The sequence below is a fragment of the Tenrec ecaudatus genome, chromosome X (genome assembly GCF_050624435.1).
Source record: "Tenrec ecaudatus isolate mTenEca1 chromosome X, mTenEca1.hap1, whole genome shotgun sequence".
NCBI lineage: Eukaryota > Metazoa > Chordata > Mammalia > Afrosoricida > Tenrecidae > Tenrec > Tenrec ecaudatus.
In genome coordinates, this window is record NC_134548.1 from 11478663 (window position 1) to 11501155 (window position 22493).

Here is a 22493-nt window from a genome sequence, read left to right on the forward strand (position 1 = left end):
GAATAGAACTATGTACTAGTACCTATATGTTAAGAATTAAGGTTGCCGCTGAAGACAAAGCAGGTGAATAAGCAAATGTGAAGAAAGCGGATGATGCCCGGCTATCAAAAGATATAGCATCTTGGGTATTAGAGGCTTGAAGATAAATAAGCAGCCATCTAGCTGAGAAGCAACAAAGTTCACATGGAAGAAGCACACCAGCCTGTGTGATCATGAGATGTCAATGGCATCAGGCATCTACGACCCAGAGCAAAATTATACTCAATGTGAATGGGGGGGGGGCATGGGGTGGAGACCCAAAGCCCATCTGTAGACAACTGGACACCCCCTCACATAGGGGTCACAGGGAAGAGATGAGCCAGTCAAGGTGCAGTATAGCACCAAAGAAAACACAACTTTCCTCTAGTTCTTTGGTGCTTCCTTCCCCCCACTATCATGACCTGAATTCTACCTTACAAATTGGATTAGACCAGAACACGCACATTGCTACAGATAAGAGCCCACAACACAGGGAATCCAGGATAGATAAACCCCTCAGGGCCAACAATGAGAGGAGAGGCATTATGGAAATGAGGGGACGGATGGAGATGGGGAAATCAATTACAAGGATTAATCTATAACGCCCTCCCTGGGGGACAAATAATGGGAAAGTGGGTGAAAGGTGACAGAGGACAATGTAAGATATGAAAATAATAATCTGTAAATTATCAAGGGTTTGTGAGGGAAGGCGGGTGGGGGAGTGAGGAAGTGTATATGCGAATCATATGCCAATGAAACTGTTGAAAGAAAATAAAGATTACATAACAAGGTAGATACACACACACACACATCACATACAAAAACCAATGGCTCCCACGAGACGCTCATCTCAGTTAAAACAACTGCTTTCTGGGATTCCAAATCCCCAAACCAGATTCTCATGGACACAGCATGATCCGGGGCGTTTATTAACGGTCTTTAAGAGAACTGGTGAGCAAAAGGCCTGGAAAGCTGGACTGAGTTGTTGTTCCCAGGCTTGAAATGCACTTGTTCATTCTTTGAAACTAGCAAGGGTTGTCCCGTGGCAATCAGATTGGGAAACCTGATCCTGTCTATCCATCAGCCCTGATGTGGCCTCTTCAGACTTCTTTCCCCCACAGATTCAGGAAAACATTGAAAGACAGCACTAGAAAACCTTGGGGATGCCCAAACTGCTGATTTGACGTGGTATAAAGTGAAGAACCCTATGGAAAAGGGGAAGAGAGATGGAAACCTAGCCTTTAGAAGCTGTATAGATCCAGATGGAGGATATGTCTCCAAACAATAGCTTTTCACATTGACATTTGGGTGTAGTAAAAATTTTGATGGTTTTGAGGCAATACTTTCTTTTAACTTACCCTCGTAGCTCACAAGATAAAGTATATACTAGTTTAGCTATATTATCTGCTGAAAGACAAGGGCCTGTTTAAGTCAGGAAACCAAGGCCCAATTTAAACTCGCTACACTATGTGTACACGAGAGAGTAGATTCCAGAGAGAAAAGATGTCTCATTTGAAGAGGATTTCCTGTTTACTGACCCACCAACCACCCTCCCGACCAACCCACACACCACATTTCCCTGAAAGCAGCAGCTGTGGGGAAGGGGGCGCTGGCAAGTATTATTCCACTTATAAAACAAGACATACTCAGAAAATTGTCAAAATGCCATTTGGGCCTTTATTTTTGGACATGGAGCAATCGTGGATAATATTAAAATAGAAGTAGCACACAGATGGTTTCACATACTGACTGGTGCACCGCTGCATTACAAGTTAAGGTATCCAGGAAGCTTCAAACTGATGATCTCTAGAAGCCCAACAAATTTTACTTTCTGTTTGTTTTTACCAAGGAAAATCCTTTTCATTTGCAAATAACACATTTTATAGGCAAAAAAACCCTTAAATCTTGTCTCAAGTGAGGTACACACCAAATACGCATGAAAATTTTAGAGGGGAACCCCGAAACAAAGTGAAGTTGTATGCCTTTAACAACTGTAGAACAGCGGGAACCCGGGCGTTGGGGTTTCTCACCCATATTGGCACTGTCACATTTCAGTTATATAATTCCTCTTCTCCCAAGACCATCCTAGGGAGGGTCAATGGTGAGGATTTTCCCAGTGTTTTGTTTCTTTTCTCAAAACAACACTCTAATTTCTAGATTCTACAAGTTGTTTGTATACCCACAAAATACATTTTCTTTTTTTCAGTGGCAACTGTTCACAGTCATGTTAAGGATACTTTCAAGAAGTTTTGGGAATGCTAACATTAAGAAACTCACAATACTGACAGAATTCACCTCATCCACCCACAATTGCTTCATCCTTCCAGTCGTAATAGCAACAAAATAGAATCGAAAAGCACTCCAAGAATGAGTCACACAGACCGTGTGGCTAACAAACGTAGGGTTCAAAAACCCATGGCTCTGGGCAACCGTCACTGCATAAATAACAATGATCACCCGCAGGGAGAAACTATGTTCTACAACGGTCAACGCAGGGTGAGATCAACAGGTAATTCTGGGTGAGACTTTAGACACAACAATACTTAGCAACATCAGCGAGGCCACAAGTGAAGGGGAGAGCGACTTAGCGCCAAGGTGCGGGGGTAGCAGCTGACTCGGGGATGGCACATCTTGCACATTCTGCTCAGAATGCAAGAAGGCAGTTACAGAAGACGAACTCATGCACTGAAAGGTGTGGAGTTTCTCTGCCCGATCCTCAACAGTGATAGCGGTCCTTAGTGTCTCCAACATAAAAAATCTCCTAACGAAAGCTAAAGACAAAGGCTTCTCCCTAGGCAAACCTGTACAGTAGGATCAACAAAGTGCTCAGACAGGGCCAGCCACAGGGGGCACGGTGGCTATTGACACCAGAGCATGGCAAGGGTTGCTGCCATGACGTCAGCCATTTGAGTACCAAGCAAAGAGGGGCTGACTGCCCCTTGGGTCCTTAACCAGCAGCAATATCCAGCTTAACAATCTAACAGAGCAGGCGCTCCAAAGATGCGGATAATGAACGGACCATCTCATGAGAGAAACCTGCTGGCTGTATGAGATGGTGATTGAGTACCCCCAGTAAAGACTTAAGAACGGGACTTATATTAGCTCAGAGACTTGTATTTCCCTAAAGAAAACTTGTAAACATTTGGTGAATCTCTAATGAATGGTCTAACATTAAAAGCGGGCCAAAAGAGACCCAGAAAACGTTTGGCCCTTCAGCACCCAAAGTTCCCCAAACAGAATGCGCAAACCTCTCAGCTCTCGGGGGGGGTTTCAGTGGTCTGAGAAGCTGCATACCTGAGCGACAGCAATGTTCTCTCACATCTGAAACAAGTGCACGGAGTTTCCACAATCAGGGTTTGCATACGTTTTCCCTCTCCTCAAAATAAAACGCTGAATGAAAAAAAGAGGTAGCATAACTTACTAAATTAACTTTAACAACAACTAAACTTATTTGCAATAGTCTCCATAAAACTATCGCCCATCTTCCAAAAGGTACTGCCCGGCCTCCTTCTATCAGGTTTCAGAATCCTCGCTGTTATCTGGGTCCGTTTTATCACTGGAAGAACACTGGAGAAGAGGCCAGGAACTCAGGGGCCCCGAGGCATCTACTGCGACATCAATGAGGGAATCTGGGGTGATCCACCGCAGAAAAACGAGGAAGAGGATGTTGAAGACCGCCAGCAAGGCAAAAATACAGCCGGTTACTGAGCCACAGTGAGACATGAGTCGATCCAGTCTTTGGTCTATGGTTAACACAGCTTCGCCGGTCACCCGGTCGTACACCTGCGGGGAGAGAGGACAGGGCATCAGCATGCTGACCCATTGCTGGCCCTTGCCCCATGTCCCCTCACCAGCATCCTTTAAGCACGAGTACAGACCCAAATGTTTTGCATTTTGTTGCTGCTCTTTGTTTTCCATTAATTATATGAGTGACATTAATTACAATCCAGAGAACCCTTATTCTAGGCCCAACTCTGGGCTGAACACTGCGCCATATACAAAGGCACTCAGTCCTGGTTCCGCTCCTTTAGGGAATCACCGTGGATTTTAAGTGACTTGTAGGATTCTAAAGAGCCCTGGGCCCGGTGGCACAGTGGTTAAGTGCTCAGCTGTGAACTGACCAGCCGCTCCGCAGATGCCAGACCTGGCAATCTGTTCCTGGTAAGGTTGCAGCCCAGGAGATGCCTAGGGCAGTATGACTCTGTCTGCTGAGGTTGCTACACGTTGGAATCAATTCAATGGCACTAATGACAATTCAAATGTCCTGTCTTGAGAAGGCCAGGCAATTTTTTGGACTACTACCTTGGTGGCAGCATGAACCAACCTCCCTGAAGCCAGGTTGACCTTCCAGGGCTCCTTGATTCCACAGCCTTTTCTGGCATCTGGCACATCAACACACACACACACACACACACACACACACACACACACACACACCCTTGAGAGAGTTAGACTCTAGTGCACTGCTAGGCAAACTGGACTCTTCCTTTAAACAGCCACATGAGACCAAACAACTCGTGAACCTCCGAGGCTTGCCAACCAAATGGAAGAGGAGGGAGACAGTAAATATTTGTAGATGGTGGGGGGCACACACCGGCACTGTAAACTAGTAAAGATAAAAAAAAACCTTTCACAACCTAATTATGTAAAACTATTATACCTAACATGTGGGTACTCAAGTTTTGTAGTTGCACCTTCATGTTCTTCATGTGAAGTCGGCCATTATTTGTGCTCATGCTCAGGCAGCCAGCCTGTAAACCAGCCCCTTTTCAACTCAAGGTTCCAACCCGAAGTGCAAATTCTAAAGACCAGTGGCTTTGGACTGGGACAAAACATTTCCATCTTGCTCTTCTATCAAGAGGCCGCCTGGAATTTGACTGAATAGTCTGCTGAGACTGGCAAGCTGTCACCGAAAAGTGATTTTTTAGCATGAGCTCCAATTGAATTTCTTGACCCCTTTTCTAAATGGTACAGTCAACTACAAGGGAGAGGATCAAAGTGCAAAGGGTCAAAATGCCCTGTGTGGGACAGGCTGAGTTTGAAAACGCCAGCTACAAAGTAACCCAATGGAAGCCTGCCTTTCTAGGGTCCTTAATTTCTGATAGTAAACTATGAAAGGACAACACACTACTATGAAGATAAGGTTAGAAAACTGACTGTGGAAACAATTGTACACTTCTACTTGGTACGACTGACCTATAGAATGATATATGAATTGGAAGAAGCACACCAGTCTGTGAGATCACGAGGCATTGAAGGGTTCAGGTATCAGCAGGCATCAAAGACCAAAAAGATCATTGTGAATGCGGGGAGTGCAGAGTGAGGACCCAGGGTCCATCTGTGGGCAACTGGACATTCCCTTGAAGAAGGGTCGCATGGAGGGGACAAGCCACTCAGGATGCAGTGTAGCAATGATGAAACATGCAATTTTCCTCTAGTTCTTGAATGCTTCCTCCCCCCAATATCATGATCCTAATTATACCTTACAAATCCAGCTGGACCGGAAGATGTACACTGGTACAGATAGGAACTGGAAACACAGGGAATCCAGAACAGATGAACCCCTCAGGACCAAAGGTGAGAGTGGCGATAGTGGGAGGGTGGAGGGAAAGTGAAGGAGAAAGGGGGAATAGATTACAAGGATCTACATATAACAACCTCCCTGGGGAAAGGACAGCGGAGAAGTAGGTGAAAGGAGATGTCAGACGGTGTAAGATATGAAAAAAAAATAATAATTTATAAATTATCAAGGGTTCATGGGGGAGGGGGCAGTGGGGAGGGAGGGGGAAAATGAGGAGCAAATACCAGGGGCTCAGGTAGAAAGCAAATGTTTTTTGATAATGAGGGAAACAAATGTACAAATGTGCTTGACACAATGGATGTATGTGTGGATGGTGATAAGAGCTGTACAAGTCCCCAATAAAATGATTTAATTTAAAGGAATTAAAATTGTTTGAAAAGATTAAAAGAGAATGATATATGTATTAAATCCCAATTAATAATAAAATTAAAAAAACAAAATTCATTGCTATCTAGTTGATTCCAACTCAAACCAACACTATGGGACAGAAAGAAATTGCCCCTGTGGGTTTCTCTGACCATAGTTCTTTACAGGGGTAAAAAGCCTCATTTTTCTCCTGCTCAGTGCCTGGTGGTTTCAAACTGTTGACCTTGTGGTTGGGAAGCCAAAACGTAACCCAGTACATCAACAATGCTCCTTGGAAGACAAGGGTAGGGTGAGAAATCATTAGACATAAGGGTTTACCAAATTCTAAATGTACGCTAGGAAATCACAATAAAAGCATTTGATAAATAGAGATGTTTAAAGCATCACAACTAAAACAACACCTGTGGTTCAAAAACCAAATCCTACTGAGTCCCTTTAATATATGCTGTCCACTGTCACCCTGAAAGTGACTCTTCCCTCCGAAGCTATCGTCTGGCCATTGGTGCGCCCTTCCGAGGTTTACAGGCTGTCTGTCAAAGCCAGGACTCAACTGAGTAAGCCGGGGCTTGTCAGCAGGGTGGAGATTAAGATGACTATCACCAAAAAAACCTGTCTAACCAAAATGCCAGCTCTGCTCCCAAAGGCCCATGTTGGACTCAGAAAGGGCGGGGCGGGCGGCAGGGGGCATGTCACTGGGATGCACGCTGACAGGCACTCTGGACGAAATGCCGGCACCACAGGAAGGCTGAGAAGGGAGAGGACCTCAAAGGATTCCCTTCAAAAATGAGTGACTGGTAATTTTTTAAGCCATACTTAAGTGAGTGGGGGTGTGGGGGAAGGAAGTATGACATGCAGTGTTTTAGAGATCAGAGTCTCTGCACTTGGATCCTAATTTGGCTTCATCTCGGGCACTGGAAATTCGCACTCTCACCAAACAGGAAAGCCTGTGAGGAAAGAGCTAGTCTCTGCCCTTGGCTCCTTTGGGCTTACTGCTTCCGGCTGAAAGGCGACAGGCACCAGTGCTCCCTACTGCTATCTTTCAGGGTCACAGGCCCAAGCAGAAGCAGGGGTGATTCCCATCAGCCCGTTCCATGGAGATAAGAGAGGTGAAGCAGACACAGTAAAGAGGGGTACTTCCACCAAGGGCAGAAGTGGCATCACCAACTCAACAGGGTACCCCAGCCTCCACTGTACTCGCCTGGCCTTCACATTTGCTGCACATGTCCTTTGGGAAAGTCACTGCTGCTGCCTCTGCTTCCTGGTGATGTCTACAATCGTCACCCTGTTCTGTTTGAATTCTACCTTTTGATGGTCACATTCAGCCTACAGGAAATTACAACTAGCTAGCACTATTAACATAGGTGTTTTAGGAAGTGGCAGCCAGAATGAATTACTTCCAATTTACAGAGTTGCCACACTTGGGCTGAAAGCAAACGCAAGTATTTTCTGAACAACCCATGTGCATTTGAATTATAAACAGACTCAAGGATGGGTCCAAGAGTCGGTCAAGGAAAGAGTTTCAATACTAGTGTTAGCTCTGATTTCTGGGACTTCTAGAAAAACCATGCTAACTAGTGCCTTCATGCCATACAGAGTTTGGGCTGGTGGTACAGTGGTTAAACTCTCTGAAAGGTTGCCCATTAAAACCTTCCTGGGAGCTTCACGAGAGAAAGACCTGGTGGTCTACTTCCATAAAGATGCCTAGAAATCCTTACAGGCAGTTCTATGCTGGCACGTGTGAGTCAAAGCAAACTTGATGGCCCTTAACAGCAATAGTGTTACTTCTATTTTCACATTCTGAATGCAATGGCTTGACTAGAAATGTCATGCCAGGGCTTCAAACCAGTCTGAAAATAGTTCAGTCATGGCACAGAATCATAAAAAATCTGGATTTTCAAAATGTGGGTGCACCTGACCAAAAATTAGAATGGGAAAAACTATGGGTGGTAGCCCTAGACTGAGAAACTCAGAAGAGGCCATAGGGAGACCTCTCAGAGCCTGATGAAAGTCTGGCTAGACCAGCGGATGTACACTGGTACAGATGGGAACTGGAAACACGGAATCCAGTGGTGAAACTGGGAGGGCATAGGGAAGGTGGGTTGGAAAGGGGGCACCGATTACAAGGATCTACATGTGACCTCCTCCCTGGGGGACAGACAACAGAGAAGTGGGTGAAGGGAGACGTCGGACAGGGAAAAATATGACCAAATAGTAATTTATAAATTATCAAGGGTTCATGAGGGAGGGGGGAGCAGGGAGGGAGAGGATAAAATGAGGAGCTGATGCCAGGGGCTTAGGTGGAGAGCAAATGTTTTGAGAATGATGAGGGCAATGAATGTACAAATGTGCTTTACATAACTGATACATAGATGGATTGTGAGAAGAGTTGTATGAGCCCCAATAAAATGATTTTTAAAATAAAACACACACACACACACACAAAGAAAGACACTGGATTAATATTGCCAGGACTATGGAGAGTGATACACATGCAAGACCATGCAGGCGGCCACCATCTTTGAGCTGGGCACCGCTCTTTCCACCTCTGCCTGTCAAGAGATCTGGCTGCCATGCAGCGTATACACTGCCCTTTGTTTTCTAAGCGGGAGATTACATTTCAAGCAGGGTACTGACTCATCCATTCCCATTCCCGCTTTCATCCTGGCCCATGACCGAACAGGTTCGAAGTTTGCTTAACCCCTTATCCACCAAAAGTAATACAAAATCCATGTGAAATCAATCTCCTAAGCGTAAGCATTAGGACACACGTGGTTAAGTCTACGGGAATGAAAAAGCATCGTGTACACGTGACACCGAGGAGGCAGCCAGACTAAACGCTAAAAGGCCTTTCCTGTTAGGAAGGATGTGACGTACTTTTTCGGTTCTCTCCGCAACATTCCTCCAGGTGTAGAAAGTCTTGACGATGCTATGGATCTTCTCTGGGGTGGGCAGTTCTCCCGACTTCAGTTGGGAAACGGCCTTTTCCAGTCCTTGACATAAGGATTTTACGGAAGGCTCACATAAAATAATGAGACTTTCTGGCAGTACCTCCGGAATTCCACCAACCCGGGTACTTACAACCTTCAAAAGAGAACCAGCACAATAACAAATCAAAGAGACACAGATAGGTAATCAACTATAGTTCCTATCTCATGAAAAGCAGCAAAGGCAACTTAGAGAATGACGACGGAATGCAGGTGGTTCTGCCTCGCCAGCATGAATACAGGAACCACTAAGGATGGAAACCCTCAACCCAGCTCACCTGTAAACCACAACTGGCTGCTTCCACGATCGCCATGCAGAACGCTTCGGTCAGGGAGGTATTAAGAAAAATATGTCCTTGAACCAAGATGTCACGAACATCCTTGTGTTCTAAAGCTCCCAAGAGATGCACCCTGATGTGTGAAAGGGGGAGGGGGATGAAGAAGCGGGGTGAGATAGCATGCTGCAAAGGAAGTATAACTTAGAAGGCAAGTCGGCTGGTCAGGATTCTCCCAAGATGCTTGCCAGCTGAAAACATGAGTACCACCAAAGGCTGGTACCCCCAAACCCTCTGCCCTGTCACGCCGTTCGGCTCAAACACCTCTGGGGAACCCATTGTGAACGTTGGTGGCACAGCAAACATCTATTTTCACAAAAAGCAAACTCGTCTTGGAAGAGTTGAAATCTGGTAATACTGACTAGTCCACTTGGCCCTCATTTGCATGTGTCCTACACACCAACAAGGAATAGACCTAGCGTTACCTTTCTCGAGCTTTTCCGCTCCGGGTGCAGAGCGCAAATCGAACCCAGCCGAGCGAGGTTTCCTCTGCACAAGACAAAAGGGGCCCCACCATACCTGTCATGCAGCTGGTACTTTTCCCGTACTTCTTCCAAAATGATTCTCTTTGGTCCTTCTCCTCCGATTATGAAGTTCAAATCTGGGTATTTCAGACAGAGCTCAGGGATTATGCCGCAAAGCAAGTCAGTCCCTGGGAATAGAAAATAAAGCGGAGTTAAAGAAACTCATTTAAATGCTGAAAAAAAATGCAGGGGGGCGCATTAGAATAACATGGAGTCATTCACTTGGAAAAGCAGTAGCTCTATGTTCTCTTCAAAGTGAGACACTAAGGCTATGGATCCATTACCCACTGCTACAGGACCCGCCCGAGGAGCAACTCGGGATGAGCAGCACGCAGGCAGCCACTGTCCCTAGCACACACCTGCTATCCGGTGGTGGTTTCACCTCCGCATACTCACTGTCAGTTGGTTACTTGGTTTGCTTCCACAGCTGGTAGCCGAGGTGGCCAAAGCTCGAGCTAAACTTTGCTCCCGAGCAGCAGAACTGACTGGGGATCAAACACCTGTCCCCGCTTTCCTACCAGTGACATCTCAGATCAAGGGAAAGTTGCTTCTGGACCTATAAAACAGGATCTCTTTTTTTTCCTTCTTTTAAAACAGGATCTCTGAAAAGTCAAGGTCTCTTTCAGCAATAAAATTTTATCAGTCTATAACTCCACTTTCTGCCAGATCCAAAGGTTAAGCAACAAAGTTTAACCCTTGCCTCTTTTGAGTTCTGACTCACAGCCACCGCAGGAGTGCTGGAATCAAATAGTGCCTGGCTCGGTGCCATCCTCTCGACTGCTGCTAGGCTGCAGGTCATTGTTGCAGCCACTGTACCGGTCGCCGTCCTTAAGGGTCTGCTTCCTTGTCATTCCCCTCTAGTTGGTTTCACGTGCAGTGAAACCTGGCATACTGGCCAAAGCCAAGAGTGACCCATCCCAATCCACTTCCCAGCATGAGCCAGTAAATGAGGGCACGTGGCGGGAGCTCAGACGTCACACCCTCACTATGCAGAGGACGAAAGGATGCCTCTTGCTTCCTTTGGGGAAAAAAAGACCTTTCCTATAATAAGGAAGTACAACCTCAGGTGATAAATCGCACTCTGGTACGAAAACGTTAGCAGCCGTCCCGAGACAGTAACAGTGGCACTATTTAGGAATTCACTTCGAAGAAAAATCATAAATTGTACACATTCAAAAATACACATAAAATGATTCACTCAGAGCTACACTAAACTCGTTTTTTAAGAATACACACACACAAATTGCATTCTCTCAATCTTCCTAAATATAAGCCTATCAATAATAAAATAGATAATGGAAAACATTTTATAGGGAGACACATAACATGATCATTTTTATTCAAGTGATTCAGAGTCTCTAAGGCAACTCTGCCAGTAGTTTCCAACTATGATTGCATTTATCAGCAATACATTCAGAGTCACTTTTCGGAACCTAGAACTCTCCTTAAAACATTCGCTCTTTCAAAAGAAACCAAAAACACTTCGCTCAGTTATCAAATGCACCGACGAGCTTTTTTAGTTAAGCCAGAAGGGGGCTGAAGGCCTTTCAACATCCACCTGCCGATAAAGACCCAGAGGCTCCTTGTCTCCTTTGCCTTTAGGTTCTTACTTCACTGTAAAGCCCCAATGGCGATTGTGAAGTTGCTTTTTGAAGGTAAGTGTGCAAGTGATTTTTGACAAGAGCACAAATGAGCTGACAGTACACTGTGCCTGGGGCCTCCCTGAGACCAGAAGGTGAGGCCAGGCCTGCCAATAAGGCCCTGGGTTAAACTGGCTAATGACTCTATAAACCCAATCCCACCACCAGACAGTTCCGACTTACACAGGGTTCCCCAGGCTATCAATCTTGGCGGGAGCAGCCAGCCTCATCTTTTTCCTGTGTGGCAGCTGGTGGGTTTCAACCACCAACCTCATGGTTCGCAGCCCAGTGCCTAACCCACAGCGCCCCCAGGGATCTACACTCATACACATATACATAGACACGTGTCTTTTGTAAACAATTCCATACTTGGATCTTGTTTTATTATTAGACTGGCTTTCAAACCTGAACTCCAGAAGGCCATGCACATTTTCAGTAATCAGATTTGGGACTTGTCATAAATGAGCCCCCCCCATATCCTACTTCTCAGTCTGGGCCCAGCAGAAGCTTGAGAGCCTCTGCTTTACTGAGAGCCCATGCTTACCTTGGATGAGGGGCTTCAAAGAGGCCAGGGACAATGGAGTGAAGGCGGATGGCAGTTTTGAAGCTCCCTAGTAGGCACTGGGCTTAGGACAGGGACCACCACTGAACCCTCCTCCCAAGATACCCACCATTGCCCAAAGGACACAAATGAGAAAGCGGAGACTAAGAGGCGTCCTGGAACTTGTCTTAGTCCCCTTACTCCCCTTTCCCTCACTTACTCCCCACAACATGCTACTCACATGCACTCAGCGCAGGACTCAAGGAAGCAAGCAAGTAAGCTAGTTAGGACTGGAAGGTGTTGGCTGAGCCCATGGGGGGTGGGGTGGGGATGGGGGTGGGGGTGGATCTGTATCCACAAGAGAGAAACAGGAAAGCACTAGGTCAGTTATCCCTTAGGGGCATCTTGCAATAGGACTTACAGAGGGTTTGCTTTTCAAAAGGTCTGTGATGCAAATGTGTTTCCTTTGCCACAAGAAAGCAAAGGTGTTTCCCTGTGCCTCTCCCACCATGCACTGGGCGCTTTTCACTTTGAAAACCATCTACTCTGTCAGTATTAATAAACATCAATGATATGAAATTAATCGTGCAGCCTGGGGTGGTTCTTCTTCCTTTTTCTCATCAACTATGCCAACACCCTAGGTTGGAGGACAGCAGCATTTAGCCCTGCTCCCCAAACCTCTCCTAGGATCTAGAGAACAGCAGCAGGCCTTTTTCTGCTGTATTTCAGGCAACAGAACACAGGATACCAGGGGACAAAAAGCCAATCCATCATGATACACAGAGATTCAACCACCTTCTCCAGGAAAACAAGACAAAAAGGCACAATTGGGACTATTACAGCATTCCTTACCTTTTCTGTAAACAAGCCTGCTGATGACCACGATCGTCACCATGTTTTTTTGCCTTTGACACGGGTCGGGAGTAAAATCGGTAGGATCTACGGCATTCGGAATGACAGACACGATCTCTGGGTTCAGCGCTGCTCTGAGTACGGTGTTCTCCTTGCTTGTGTAGGAGACACAGATGATGTGGTTTGTGTCGCAGAGAGACACGGTCAGAAGCTTATTGGTTAGCACCGAGCTGACATCAGCAAATCCAAATAGGGAATGGTCCGTGAAGACTGTCTGGAGCCCCATGGTTTTGCCGTGGAAAAGGGCGTCATGGGCCATGGCAGAAAATGAGCTGTGAGCATGGATTATATTGACCCTCTCCCGAACAAATATGTACCTGAGCAGTGGCAGACTGTGGAAGAGGGTCGTGGCTGTCGACTGGTTGTACATGACTTTCAGAGGCAAGTAATAGACTTTGAGGCCATTGGTGAGGTAACGGACACCTTTCCGATTTCCATAAGCATGGGTGGCGATTATGACCTTGTGCCCTCGTTCGATCAGGCACTGAGAGAGCTGGTAAATGTGACTTTCCACACCTCCCATGTTGGGGTAGAAAAAGTCAGACACCATGCAGACGGAATGTCTTCGAGTTTGAGGGGTGGGACACTGCTCAGTGCTAGTGCAGGCCAGTGCATCTGGCGGAGGCAGGCTGGGCTCAGCTTCTGTTCTACAGGCCATTCTGGGAAGGGTGAGGCATCAGTCTCCCAGCAGCCCCATCCAGATGTATGCCGTTTGCTACCTGCAAGAGAACAGTGCAAGATCTGAGCTCAGGGACAAAATGCAGTCCAACGCCAACATCTGGATAGAAATGGGTGGGCATTTCCCCTGGAAACCAATCACAGTGCACAAGGAGTCCTTAAAAATGTTGGGGAAGAAATGGCATGAGAAGGCAGTGGAATTTTCCCCACAAAACTTCAGGGAGCCCCCTCGTGTAATGAATTCACCAGAGACGACAATCAATTTGTGAGCACTTGCCATGTGCCAGGCAACAGAATTAGGTGCCACAATATCCCAGGTCTAAAGCTCTAAAAATACTGCTACGCGTGATTCATACCATTAAACCCCCTATGCATTGCATCGTGTGTCACGCTGACAAATTAGGTCACTCAAATAAGCACACACACACACACCACTCTGATTTTTATTGAACGATCCCTACATATCAAGCACACACCATGGACTAAGCAGTGTCCATATCTTACTGCAGCATCTGCAAGACCCTCAGACTTACTATCCTAATCGAACAGATGCAAAACCAGCCCTCGACTCAGCAATTGAGATCCCCACAGCTCCGAAACTTCCATACAATGGAAAAGCCAGCCTGTCACCGATTTTCCTAGTGCCAGCAGACCCTGAAAATGCACTAATCGTGCAGTCGCAGTTGTAAGTATTCCAGTTAACACCTCCCTCCCACACGCACCCCCAAACACCAAATACATACGGCCACAGAAACCATCGTGGCTGAACCAGGTTTACTCATTTTCAGCCAGGATGAACACCCTGAATGGTGCCACGTTCAAATTCTTCAAGCTTGCACTTCCAAGCGGCCAACTAAATCTTTCTGAGGCTTGTCATCCAAAGATGAACTTCCAGTTCTGGTCAACTACACACGCCGGGGTCGCAATAACAAGAGTGAGCCCCCACGAAATCATCACAACTGTTCTGGACAACCTTCCGGGAGGACTTGGGCCTCATCACCCCTGACAACTCGGTGGCGGAAAGAGACTGATGGTCTCCACCAGCCACTCAAAAACCCGACCGAAGCCATCGAGCTCCTTCCTGGGCTCCCGGAGGCGAGGGAAGGCCCGGCAGGGTCCGAGTCAGGAGGACTGCACAAGCCGCTCATCACTCACTGAGGGGTCCCAGGCCGCGGCGACCCGCCGGGCCAGGCCCAAAGGGAAGCGGCAGGCCGGCTGGCGGTTAGTCTTCCCAAGAGCCGGCTCCAGGGCCGCCGATCCCTAGGACCCCTCCACCCTACTCACCTCCGGAGACCCTCCAAGGCAACTTCCGAGCCTCACGTCCCGAGGCTTCAAACCGCCAGGCGCGCCCTTACCCGTAAACCCCACGGCCGCCCACGTCCGGACCTCCCGCGGCTGCAGCCGGGCCCCGCCCCAGCCAATCACTAAGTAGCCTCGCGACACGGCGCCAGCGAGGGGCTCCGCCACGCACCGGAAGCCCGGTTTTCTTCGGATTGGAAGCAGCAGCACTGCGCAGTTTAACCTTACATATGAACTCTTAAAACGTCTCTAACCTGAAGGGAATGGCCCAGTTCTCTCTCGGAGACCGCCCGCCAGAAATTCCTTCCACGCGGTTAAATTACCAGTCCCTACCTGCCTCTCAGCGGCCCTCTAGCGCTGCCGGAAGTTGTAGTCTCGTGCCCTTTATTGCGAGGCGGATCCGCACATAGAGAACTACCATTCCCATGATGCACCGCGCCCAAAGTCTGACTCCAGTGCTCCTTGCGAAGTGTTAGCTGTTAGGTTGCCTAGTTACAGTTCCTTTTTTTTTTTTTTTCTGGAAGCCTGCGTTCTCAAGGCTTGCTTCCGGCTGGAGAGTTTGTTGCGTGGAAAAACTACGGAAAGCCAGCGGGATGGTGGTGTTTTGTTGGCAGTTCATCTGTGCCACAGCCCAATCATACTGGCTTTTACCACTTTAGTAGGGTTGTCAGAGATAGGAAATTTAAAAAATACACAGATAATTCTTTAAGCAAATAAAGCAATCTGACACTTTTCCCCGGAGCTGCTAACCACAAAGTCTGCGATTCAAACCCATCAGCCGCGCCACCAAAGAAAAAATGAGACTGTCCACTCCTGTAAAAAATTTAAAGAAACCCACGTGCCATACAAAGTCGCTGTGGTAGGAGTAGGTAGTTTTTTTGAGTCACAAAGCACTTAATTATGTCCCAATTACTACACAATGCATAGTGTTAACATGATTTTTTGTTTATCTAGAATTCGGAATTTTGTATTTTATTTAGTAACCCTACACCGAGGGTGGTGGGGGCGGGTAGAAATTTAATCTCTAATCTGAAATACCAACGCCAACACCCTAAAAATGCAAATTCGGGAGGCTAAAGAATCCGTAGAAGTAGCCTCCACGCCTCACTGCTGCTCCTCGTCGTTCCCTGGGCCTGTCACGCTGCCACCGTCCCCACCACCATCCACACCATCCCTTAAAGCCTAGCATAAACCCATTCGTCCTCAAAGGCCTGGGATCCTTATACTGAGGTCTTCCTCAAGCCTCTGGAGCCCTGATGGCATAGTGATTATGAACTGGGCTGCAAGGTAAGCAGTTCAAAACCACCTGCTGTTCCTCAGGAGAAAGAGGAGGCTTTGTATTCCTGAAACTCTATCAAGAGTCTCAGAGCCTTCAGGGGCAGGTCTACCCTGTGGGTGTCGATACTGAGTTTGGTTGGGATTTGGTTCTCAAGCCTCCAGACCAAATGAAACACTTCTTTTGTATTTGGATGGGACTTTGGCAATACTGCGGGTACACCGTTTATCCAGTGTTCTCCCTGGCTGTTGGACACCAACTTCCTTATTGACTGTGTCTGTCTGTTTTGAATCACACATGGAGGCTTTTTTTCTGAAAATGGACAGAACTGTTTACTTGTTATATGTCAGCTCTCCTCCCAACCCCCTCCCCCCACAACTCCTAGCATATGGTAAACTGAGGGAGTATCTGTTCCTGGTTATAGACATGGACTCCGTTTTACTTGTATTCGTGGATTGCTTTACTACTCAGTGCTAGCGCAATCCCTGACATGTATTAAACTTACAAAAGCAAACCTACTGCCATAGAGTAGATTCTGACTCATAGATACCCAATAAAAATTAATTGACCATACTTCATGGAGTGCTGATTATAAAATCACAGTCAATGTCATAATTCAAAGAGCAATTCGGTGTTATTAAAGAGCTAATTTTAATGAGCAAACCTCAAATAGGAATAGAGTTTCGGTCTAATTGAGACCCTGGGTGACTGAGATAATTAAGCACTCAACTACTAATAAAGAAGAACTAACTAGAAGGTACTAACAGAAAAGTTGGCGATCTGAACTTACCCCAAGATGCCTTAGAAGAAAAACCCTGGTGATCTTTGGACCCAAAGAAAACCCTTGAAAACCCCTCCCTGGGGGACGGACAAGGGAAAAGTGGGTGAAGGGGAGACCTCGGACAGTGTAAGGCATGAAAAAAATAATACTAATTTATAAATTATCAAGGGTTCGTGAAGAGGGAGGGTAGGGGAGGGAGGGGAAAAATGAGGAGCTGCTACCAAGGGCTCAAATAGAAAGAAAGTGTTTTGAAAACGATGATGGCAAGAAATGTACAAACGTGCTCGACACAATAGATGGATATATGGATTGTGATCAGAGTTGTACGAGCCCCCGATAAAATGATTCCAAAAAAGAAAAGAAATGCAGTTGTCCTCTGCAACACCTGGGGTCACCGTGAGTTGGAATCAATATGGTGATGTCCCCACTCCTCTCTGCGCCGCACCCCTTAACAGCGAAGCTTCAGACAGTGAAGGTGACAAAGACCCAGTGAGATCATTTCTTCACGCCTAGTCTGTACAATTGTTGTCAACGCAGCAAGATTACTCGTTGAGACAGCATTGCCCAAAGCAATGGGTTAGCTTCGCATTTTCTGCTGTAGATTTGAAGACACTCAGGCGTGCGGAGTGTGGCTAGAAATCCTGGAAGGCATGAAGTAAATGAAGCCTCATGAACCCTGGATTGCCACTGCCAACGTGTTTATCACAACACACACTCAGAATTCTGCCGGGGGGGCAGCCGGCAGAGATGTCATGTTTCCTGAAGAGTTCGGATTTTTTTTTTCAGGAACAAATAAGTATTTCCTATTTGTACCATCCAAAAGAGCCCAGTAGAACACTGGTGAATTGCTCAGCTGCTAACTAACAGGTCAGCAGTTGACCCCATCAAGCAGCTCCAGAGGATGAAGAGAAGGTTTCTGTAAAGATTACCTACCTACCACAAAAAAAACTCACTGCCACCCAGTCAGTTCCAACTCATAGCAACACTACAGGACAGGGTAGCACTGGCCCGGTGGCATTCTGAGACTATCACTCTTCAGGGGAGTAGAAAGCCTCATCTTTCTCCAGCCTATCTACCTACTCTGTATAGTTGCTTTGCTTTCAGCTTACACAGACCCTATGGGACAGAACAGAACTGCTCGATGTTGTCTTTCTGAATCTGTAGTAAAAATCTGTGAAGATTCCAGCCTCAAAAATCCTATGGGATAGTTCTATAGGGTCACTATAAAATGGGAATCCACGCAATAAGAACCAGTCGGAGTATGGTGGTTGGTTTTTGGTTTGTTTTTGTTTGGGTGGTGGTGGGATGGTATTATCAAACCTTTCTGCAAAAACCTGTGTGTCATGCAAGCACTATTACAACATAGACCCTATCTGTAAAGGCCCTCTTCTCCTTCCTAGCTTTTCCTATACTTTCAGTTATAGTGGAAAGAGATCCACTTAAAAAATCATTTTATTGGGGGTTCACACAACTCTTATCACAATGCATCCATCCATTCATTGTGTCAAGCACATTTGTACAATTGTTGCCATCATCATTTTCAAAATGTTTTCTTTGTAAATTATTATTATTTTTCATGTCTTACACTGACCGATGTGTCCCTTCACCTACTTTTCTGTTATCCTTCCCCCAGGGCAGGGGTTATATATAGATCATTGTGATCGGTTCCCTCTTTCTTCCCTCCCCACCTCCCCCTTTTACCTTCCTGGTATTTCTACTCTCAATTTTGGTCATGAGGGATTTATCTTTCCTGAATTCCCTGTGTTGTAAGCTCTTAACTGTACCCTTGTACATGCTCTGATCTAACTGAATTTGTAAGGTAGAATTGAGGTCATAGTGCGGGGCAGGAAGCATTAAAGAACTAGGGGAAAGTTGTATGTTTCAGTGGTGCTATACTGCACCCTAACTGGCTTGTCTCTTCCTTGTGACCCTTCTGTAAGGGGATGTCCAATTGTCTACAGATGGGCTTTGGGTCTCCACTCCACACTCCCCTCATTCACATTGATATGATTTTTTGTTCTGGGTCTTTGATCCCTGATACCTGATCCCATTGACACCTCATAATCACACAGGCTGGTGTGCTTCTTCTGTGTGAATTTTGTTGCTTCTCAGTTAGACGGCCACTTGTTTGTCTTCAAGCCTTAAGACTCCAGATGCTATATCTTTTGATAGCTAGTCACCATCAGCTTTCTTCACCTCATTTCTTCTGCATCTATTTTGTCTTCAGCGATCGTATTGGGAAGGTGAGCATCACAGAATGTCAGGTGATTAGAACAAAGTATTCTTGCCTTGAGGGAGTCCTTGAGTAGAGGCCCAATGTCCTTCTGCTACCTTGCTACTTAATAAAATATAAATATATGTACATATAGCTATATCCCTATTGTTATATATAAAGATATCTTACATATGTATATGCCTGTTTTTAGAGCTCTATAAATTCCCTTTGCCTCCTAGTTCTTTCCTCTATTTCCTTGTACTTTTCTCTTGTCCCACTATCATATTTGCCCTTCATTCCAGTTTCAGTAATTATTCTTGGTTACATTGCCCTTGATCAAGCCCTACCAGGCATCCTATGCCCTCCTTGCCATCAATTTTAGATCACTTGTTGTTCCCTTGTAACTGGCTTTGTTAACACCAGCTCCCTTTCACCCTCCTCCCCCTCTCCCAAGTCCCCCAGGAACTGAGAGAGGCATGTCTGATCAGGCCACACAGGAGCAAACAAAAAGGGAAGGAGAGAGAGAGAGTGGAACACATTCTGGCGCACCAAGCCCCAAGGATGATATTCCTGCTCAGAGCAGCCAATGCACAGAGAGGGTCATAGGGTCAGCCCCACCACGAGACAAGACTGACCCACAGTGCTAAGAGGGCCAACACCGGAGGCACAGTGTGGGAGTTTTGCCCGGTCTGACCCTATCACACCAGGGTTAAACTCTCAGGGCATGCAACAGAGCTGCAAGGGGAGCAAAGCAATGAAGTTCCCAGGGAATACCAAAAATAGACTGTGGGGCTAGGGCGTGGTACCCCATCAAACTCAACCAGAAAATACTCCTAAAGGTCAACAAACAGACCTGGAACTATTTATAGGCTTTTGTTATTGTTTTGCTCTTTCTTGTTTTTGTGCTTATTATTGTCTCTGAATGTCTATTTAGCTAAGATAGGCGGGATAAATAATCTGGAGGCGAGATCCACTTTTCATAACTGTCTTTCTGTGTTTGCAATGCTGCAGAACAGGCTGCCTTTTATAAATAGATAGTCACTAGGGCATCTTGTTGAGTCCCTGCGGGGAGAGGGGCTGAGCAGTCTGCAGACACTGAGCATCCACCTCACGCCAGCTTTTAACGTAGCCGCTGAGCACAAACAAGGGAAATACATCCGGATTCTGCCTCTCCAGGGGTTACCATCTCACAAGACTCCATTTATCGTCCTTAAACAGAAGGTCACTGGGTCTGGCTATTTTCTAAAAGGTCCCCAAAAGTGGTCATTGTTGAATTAAGATCTATATCTGGACCTGATTCTGAAAATAGCCTTCTGCATCAGTCTTTCTCAGTAACCAGTAGAAGGAGAGTGAAATAATTAGATGCATTATGTTCATACAATTTGAAGGTAATCATGATCTGTTGTATGGAATGACCTCTTGACAATCAGTTCTTTATAAATTCCTATGTAAATGAGTTCCTTAAGACCTTTTTATGAGTGGGAAGGCAACTAAGAAGTATTGCATGTGACCTGGCTTTCTACTCCTGTAAAGAGACACAGTCTCAGAATCCCCCTGGGGCAGGTCTGTCCTGCCCTCGAGGGTGGCGATGAGTCGGAATCGACTCGATAGCATTGCAAGTTGAGTTTGTAGAGCACATCTTCTCTGAGCTTTACTAGCCCGAATGTACCTAGTCGAGTACATGTTACTGTCTGTGACCAAAGCTAGGAAGTGCTGTGTGCCATAAGAGAAAAAACTGGGAGTTCAGAGGGAAAGCAAGGAGCAGAGGATGTTCGTGCAGTAATGGGAAGCAAGGTTACTCCAGGAAACACAGTCATAACAAGTGAGCGTGGCTATGTTTCAGTAACATATTTGAATCATGTTGCTGGCGAAGAATATTGGAAGTACTGTAGACTACCAGAAGAAGAAACACATCTGTCTTGGAAGAAGTACAACCAGAATACTCTTTAGAAGCGAGGATGATGAGACTTCATCTCACATATTTTGGAAATGCTATCAGGAAAGACCAAGCTCAGTAAAGTAGAGGGTCCCTCAACAAGATTCACCGTATTTGCAACTACAGGTTCAAGCATAGCATTTGTGAGGTTGGCACAGGCCTAGGTCTGTTGGACATTCGGTTCCATTATTCAGAGGGTCTCGAGTTCAAACTCACTTGATGGAGCCTAACAACGTTTCAATAACATGATAAAACGGGCCCACAAGTCATGGCTTTCCAATCCATGCTTTAGAATCAATCCATACTGTCCATGATAAAATGGCAGGGTCCCTTGGAAAGGCTTGTATTTCATGAATATTTGGGGGGTATGGATTAGGGAAATTCCTTTCTAGTCTAGTCGCAAAGCTCCGGTCATTGAGATCTGTATGTCATCTATCTGAGCTTGAACACTGTCTCTTGAGAGGATCTCCAACCACTCTGCTTTAGACACACATTCCTGACCGTACTCTTGGGTTGCATTTGCTTCACCTGATTTAGAGCCTTAGGGATGCCATGGTGGTACAATGGTTATGAGTTGGGCTGCAATCTGCAAGGTCAGCAGTTTGAAACCACCAGCCAATCCGGGGGAGAAAGACAGGGCTTTCTACTCCTGTAAAGAGTGACAATCTGGAAAACCCACAGGAGTAGTTCGACCCTGTCCTATAAGGCCTGTCCTATAGGGTCGCTATGAATCAGAATTGACTCCATGGTAGTGAAGTTTTTGTGATTTTGTTTTGTTTGGTGTTTAGAGCCTTAAACTTCTGAAAGTTCAGCTTCCTAAGTTCAAATCTCTCCCCACCTCTGACTTTTAAATCTCTTTCTCTTCATAATGTGTGTTTGCTTTAGCCTAAAATGTAGAGTGGAAACATATTCAAATAACACACACGGGAAAAAAAATAACACACACGGGTTTAGGGATCTCAACAATGGGGTTTATTTTATTTAAATACACTTAAATATGAAGCCTCAAATCAGAGTCAGTAAATGTAGAAGCTACAAGCTGAGGGGTGATCAGGGGTTAGACGCTGCTCTTACAAATCCAATCACGCAGATGAGAGAATCCTAATAATTCACAGGAGCTGCAGTTTGCAAGGGGTCGCCAAAGCCGATGCAGATTTCCTGATGAGCTCCCAGGAATGGGTGCATCACAGGGCGCCCGCCACCCAAGAAGGATCAGACCGTTTTTTGGCCCTTCCTTTGGTGCTGGGAGGCATCTTCAGTTAGAAAACATCTGTCGGGAGCCAGGGAGGCTTAAAAGGTAGGTAACAGAAGGCTGGTTTGGATTTGCCCTGGTACGATGGGGAGTGGATTTGTGTTTTCTTCCTAACGCCTGCAAAACACAGGGACCCCAAAATTGACAAAGCAGCG

The 22493-nt window shown here is 46.1% G+C and overlaps 1 protein-coding gene across 2 annotated transcripts; it reads right to left on the reverse strand.

Moving 5' to 3' along the window:
• Positions 1-2124: 2124 nt before the first annotated feature.
• On the reverse strand, positions 2125-15222 carry PIGA (phosphatidylinositol glycan anchor biosynthesis class A). Of its 2 annotated transcripts, none has more exons than XM_075538945.1 (6): positions 15133-15222; positions 12842-13620; positions 9804-9936; positions 9228-9360; positions 8840-9046; positions 2125-3801 (listed from the first exon to the last, which is right to left on the reverse strand). In XM_075538945.1, exons 2-6 carry the CDS (start codon positions 13557-13559, stop codon positions 3532-3534), a joined length of 1461 nt encoding a protein of 486 aa, XP_075395060.1. In that variant the 5' UTR covers positions 13560-13620; positions 15133-15222; the 3' UTR covers positions 2125-3531. The 2 variants fall into 2 exon arrangements, with proteins under 2 accessions (XP_075395060.1, XP_075395059.1); XM_075538944.1 differs by lacking the exon at positions 15133-15222 and adding an exon at positions 14864-14971.
• Between the last annotated feature and the right edge of the window lie 7271 nt (positions 15223-22493).